At 38.3% G+C, this 6000-nt stretch overlaps 1 protein-coding gene across 1 annotated transcript in view; it reads right to left on the bottom strand.

Annotated features, from left to right (window-relative positions):
• The window catches only part of SEC24A (SEC24 homolog A, COPII coat complex component), a 67218-nt gene that overhangs the window by 12701 nt on the left and 48517 nt on the right, over window positions 1–6000 (bottom strand). The window contains exons 13-17 of the mRNA XM_044916759.1: window positions 5169–5375; window positions 3989–4109; window positions 3500–3658; window positions 425–631; window positions 333–380 (exon numbers count right to left, since the gene is read on the bottom strand). Of these exons, the coding sequence (XP_044772694.1) occupies window positions 333–380; window positions 425–631; window positions 3500–3658; window positions 3989–4109; window positions 5169–5375 (742 nt within the window). The remainder of the gene's footprint in view (window positions 1–332; window positions 381–424; window positions 632–3499; window positions 3659–3988; window positions 4110–5168; window positions 5376–6000) is intronic.

Here is a 6000-nt window from a genome sequence, read left to right as displayed (position 1 = left end):
ACACACACACACACACACACACACACAATCAGAGGCTGAAATGGAAAGGGCACTTGATGGGACCATGAACTGGTGAAATCTTTCTGAGAAGCAATCTGACAATACTAAGATTTTTCTAAACAGTCAGCCTGATACTAAGTAGACTCTCAGTAAATATCTGTTAAAAACAATGGCTAAGAAAAATAAATACAACACATCTTGGCTTTACCAGGAATAGCAACAAAGCTCTTAAGATGAGAAATACTCTTTTGGTGTAATAGAAATGAGTTATCTCCACAAGAGAGGGCATTCATTATAAGACAAAGAATACATGACCAAATCAAAAAACTTACCTTTGCCACAACACACTGTATTTATAGTTACCAGTACTGGATTGTAAACTTAAAAATCTGTTAAAAGTGTAATCTCATGTATGTGTCTTCACCACAATAAAAACAAACAAACAAACCCAACTTACCTTTGCTGGATGTATACAAGAGTGCAGACTGAAAGGAAACCAACTGAGCGTCCGTAAGACTCTCCTCCACAGACATCTGTACTGCATACCCAGCATCTGGGTTTACATTAGGCAAAGACAGTAAGTCTGTTGACCTAACAAAGAAGTTCCCATGGAAAGTATGAATGGAAAGACCTAGAAGAGAAAAATTATCAAAATGATTTACATACACCAATATACACACATTTACATTTTATCCTTGTCACTTATCAGACTGACAGAGAGTAAATTTACAAGTTTAGATGTGGGGCGCCTGGTTGGCTCAGTTGGTTAAGGGTCTGCCTTTAGGTGAGGTGATGATCTCAGAGTCCTGAGATCAAGCCCCATGTCGGGTTCCCTGTTCAGCGGGAAGTCTGCTTCTCCCTCTCCCTCTGTGCGTGTTCTCCCTCTCGCTCTTGCTCTCTCTCAAATAAAATCTTAAAAAAAAAAAGTTTAGATGTGAGGGGCACCTGGGTGGCTCAGTCGGTTAATTATCTGACTCTTTTTTTTTTTAAAGATCTTATTTATTTGAGAGAGAGAGACACAGCAAGAGAAAGAACACAAGCAGGAGGAGTGGGAGAGCGAGAAGCAGGCTTCCCATGGAGCGGGAAGCCCGATGCGGAGCTCGATCCCAGAACCCTAGGATCATGACCCGAGCCGAAGGCAGACGCTTAACGAGGCGCCCAAGTATCCGACTCTTAATCTCAGCTCTTGATCTGAGAGTTCTGAGTTCAAGCCCCTCACTGGGCCCCATGCTGGGTGTGTAGACTACTTAAAAAAAAAAGTTTAGATGTGACATTGTGATTTATAGTAAGAAATATGTACTTGATCTTCACTCATTTCTAGCACAGAACTCCTAAACTCTTAGGATGATCTAAGTAATGAAATTCACAAAGGTGTCTTCTACTGTTGATGGAGTGACTTTTGGTAAGCACCTGTGTAACCAAAGGATGGGGGCTGATTACCAGAGGACCGAACCATGTAATTAGAAGGTTGGAAATTGCCCCACATCGGGCTCCCTGCTCGGTGGGAAGCCTGCTTCTCCCTCTCCCAATCCCCCTGCTTGTGTTCCCTCTCTCGCTGTGTGTCTCTCTCTGTCAAATAAATAAATAAAATCTTAAAAAAAAAAAAAAAAAAGGTTGGAAATTACAGTCCAACCTGTCCCCACCAACATCCTCGGGGAGGGGAGAGGAACTGGAGGTTGAGCCCATCATCAATGGCCGATAACTAAATCAGCCATGACTATATAAAGAAGCCTTCATAAAAACCCAGTAGGATGGGGTACTTTGGAAAGCTTCCAGATTGGTGAACACATGGAGATTTGGGGAGAGTGGAGCGCTCAGAGAGAACATGGAAGCTGCAGAAGCTCCATGCCCTTTCCCTTTCTCTATACCTTGCTCTATACATCTCTTCCATCTGACTATTCCTGAGTTATATCCTTTTATAATAAGCCAGTAATCTAGAAAGTAAAATGATTCTCTGAGTTCTGTAAGCTGCTCTGGCAAATTACTTGAACCCAAAGAGGGGGTAGTAAGAACCTCCAATCTACAGCCAGCCAATCAGAGCACAAAAAGAAACAGAAGCAGAAAGCTACTGTGGTAACTACTTGGTTATGAGTGACACTACTACCTGAGTTGTTTGGAGATGTGGCAATGTTATAGAAGTGTTTGATACCTTACATAAGATATTACAAAGGCGTTGTCAGTTGTTTTACTCAACCATTTTTTCTTTTTATTACAGTGACAGATAATAGAGAACTTCATTTGGCACATGGTTTGCCCAAAAGATTTCAACATCTATCTAGTGGACAGGTCCGTGATTCCTTATCGTTTGATATCGTTTTTTTGGCTATTTCATATAATCTTTCCACTTCAAAAAATGATTGCTTCACACCTCTTAAAGAACATTATTTAATTAATTTATTTTTAAAGATTTTACTTATTTGTCAGAGAGAGAGAGAGAGAGAGCACAAACAAGGGGAACAGCAGTCAGAGGGAGAAGCTTAGCAGGGAGCCTGATATGGGGTCATGGGGTCATGATCCTGGAGTCCCGGGATCGAGTCCCGCACTGGGCTCCCTGCTCGGCAGGGAGTCTGCTTCTCCCTCTGACCTTCCTCCCTCTCATGCTCTCTGTCTCTCTTCTCTCTCTCTCAAATAAATAAATAAAAAATCTTAAAAAAAATAAAAATAAAAATAAAAATAAAATAAAATCTGAATAAAAGATTACAACCAGGTTGATAATGTGAAGGCATAAAATATCAAGAATTATTTCCCATTTTCCTAAGAAAGTATCATTTAGCAGCTACAGGCATTTATCCTGCAAAACAAATTGGATTAAAGCATTCTGGAACTGTCAGACTATTTTCAAAGCAACACTGAGGCAAGCTGTTAGTAGCAGGGCAGACTGAGAAGAGCACAAATTAAAAGACCTGCTACTTCTAGAAATGAATGGTGGGGATAGTTGTACAACAATGAGAATATACTTAATGCTATTCAACTGTATACTTAAAAATGGTTAAAGTGGTAAATTTTATGTTTATATTTTACCACAATAAAAAAATAACTGTTTAAAAAAAAGACCTTTCGTTACTACTGTCAATAAATGGAATAAAAATCCATGCTTATTTGGATGTGGGGGTGGAGGGAGATACTTTTTTTTTAAATGAGAGATAATTCAAATACCATAAAAATCACACATACAGTGTACTATGCAGTGGCTTTCAATACATTCAAAATAGTCCCTATTTTCTTTTACAATGTTTCTTCTCTATTCTTTTTTTTTTTTTAAGTAGGCTCCACACCCAACGTGGGACATGAACTCCAGACCCTGAGATCAAGAGTTGCATGCTCCAGCAACTGAGCCAGCAAGATACCTCTTCTTCCCTATTCTTAATTTCATATTCCATCAGTGTAAGTAAAATCTTAGAAGAGCGAACCTTATGAAGTAAGACTAGCTGAAAATGTATATTTACTGGTATCAAAAGCAACACATCTATGTAAGTGTGAAAAGAAAAGTGCCCCCCACCTTTCGTGCACCGAATCCTCATGACTGCCTCAAAGCCAATCTTTCGAGTGAGGTATCTCTGTAGTTCCTTCTGTAATTTCTGTACTTGTACTGGATTCTGCTGATGGTGGTAAGAAGGATAGTAATACACACTACCTGCTGAATACCGAGAAATACAACCTGGAAGAAAACACACACTTTTTAAAAATTCTGTATAACTATTACTGCATGAAAAAAACTACTGGTGTTTGAATCAATCTTGCCTTAGCCTCCCAAAGTATTATCAAAAAAGAGTATCTCATCCCTTTAAATAGTAGTATAAAAATGTCTCTATTATAAATATTTAGAAATATACAAATAAGCGTTTAGAAGACCAAAAGATTTATAATAGACTCATTAATTCTCCCAAAGGAATAAAAATTCCTTCATTTTGTCCTCTATTTAGAATATCATCATATAAATACCATTTTCACATTCACTTGAGAAAAATAACCATGAGTAAGAACTCACCCAGAGAAGCCAAGTCAGAATACTGTCCACTGAGAAGGAATAAGTCCACGGCTACCTGCTGACCAGAACAATCCAAGGCTAATTTCTTGTAAAAGTCAGTGGATGGTGTCAAGTGAATTTCCTATTAATAATAAATTACATGAAGAAACAAATTTTTATTTATTAAATTATCATAAAATTTTAAAACCTATCTATATATACCAAGATGTTAACAATTATCCTTGGGCACTCTAAAAATCCTTTCTTTTTGGTTCTTCGTTTTCTCGGTAAAAAACATACTGCTTAAGAATTTTCTATTTTCTACTTTTAAAAAGAAATACATCTATTATGCTAATTTCAATAATCTATTAAATGCTTAGAATGCTGGAAACTGTTTTAAACAATTCATGTGTACTATCTATGTGGTCCTTTGAACTATGATAAGAAGCAGGTACTATAATTATTTTCACTTTATAAATAAACATAAGGGCAAAGAAATTAACTAACTCTTTAAGCTTGTACACCTAAAAAGCAGGAGAGGGATGCGTGGGTGGCTCAGTCGTTAAGCATCTGCCTTTGGCTAAGGTCATGATCCCAAGGTCCTGGGATCGAGCCCCACATCGGGCTCCCTGATCAGCAGGGAGCCTGTTTCTCCTTCTGCCTGCCGCATCCCCTGCTTGTGCTCGCTCTCTCTGACAAATAAATAAAATCTTAAAAAAAAAAAAAATAAAACAAAACAAAAAGCAGAATTTAGACAGACTGACCCCAGGACTGACACCATCATCGTTACAGTATACAGCAACTCTCATCATCTCTTGAAAAATACACATCTCAAACCAAGTTTATATACACAAAGTGCTCAAAAGCAATCCATGACACTCAATACCGCAGACTACTTTTTAGTGGTCATCCACATTCTACTTTGTTCCTAAAAGGCATATTCTTTAAACTGCAAGACTTTCTCATCAAAGGCAGGCTGCACTGCTAGCAGCCTGCTGAAGATCCAAAAATAAGGTAAGAGTGAATCAGGTGGTAAGTGTAACAAAACAGAAATTTCGGCATAAAAGAGAAATGCTTTGTCTATTTCCTTATACTCCCTCCTCTCCAGAACTGAAAAATAAATGAAAAACAGATTTTGTGGTCAAAGGGACAGAGCAGAGCACCAGCATATATGGAAACATACATTTGATGACTTTCTAACCTTAGCAGATGACCTTTGGTTGGGCTCCTCTCGTGGCCTCAGGGCTCCCACTCCAAGAGTAGGAAGTTGTGTTTGAAAGACGGACATTCGACCACCAGTTGGGGACATCAGCTTAAAGGCAGCCTGAAGTGCAGGACCCAAGGCACTCTGGGTTTCCAGGGTCTTGGTGAACATTTGTGGCAATGTTTTCAGTAAATCTTGAACGAGCTTATAAAATAAAGCAAGAAAACTCAAAGATGTTAACAATTAAAAACTTCTTCCACAAAAAGTCAGTAACTAATACAGTAGACAAGACACTGAGTCATGATGATGGTCAGAGAATCTACACACAGTAAACAATGAAGTTGGTCAAATGACAAGAAAGCCATTTTAAGTCAACATTATAAACTGGCAAGCAAGACAAATCAAAATTGGGGCCTTACAGTTCTTGCACATGCAGTAGTCCAGCAAGACTATAAGTCCAAAATGTATCCAAAAGAACCATCACAGTTCAGATTTGATTTCTTTTATAATGCCATCAAACATGGCCTTCTCAATCACCTCTACACACTTTATTCTTTTCAGTTCCAAAGTGATTTAACTCTTCCCTATTGAAAAGTCTAAGATAGCCAGTAAATTTTCCAACTAGTAATACTACTACAAAAGAAAAACAAAATGAAAAACAACTACCTATTCAGGTTAGGTTGTACAAATAAAGAGAGTTAAAGGGAAAAAAAGTACTTCACACTATGGTGAAGTCACTGTTGCCAACAGCTGAGACCATAGACTTGCTAGTTAAAATGTTACCCCTACGGCATATATGCATGTACAGGGTAGACAACATCCCCCCTTC

The sequence above is a fragment of the Neomonachus schauinslandi genome, chromosome 7 (genome assembly GCF_002201575.2).
Source record: "Neomonachus schauinslandi chromosome 7, ASM220157v2, whole genome shotgun sequence".
Classification (NCBI taxonomy): domain Eukaryota; kingdom Metazoa; phylum Chordata; class Mammalia; order Carnivora; family Phocidae; genus Neomonachus; species Neomonachus schauinslandi.
Note: the sequence above shows the minus strand (reverse complement) of the source record. Positions and strands in the feature narration are given on the sequence as shown.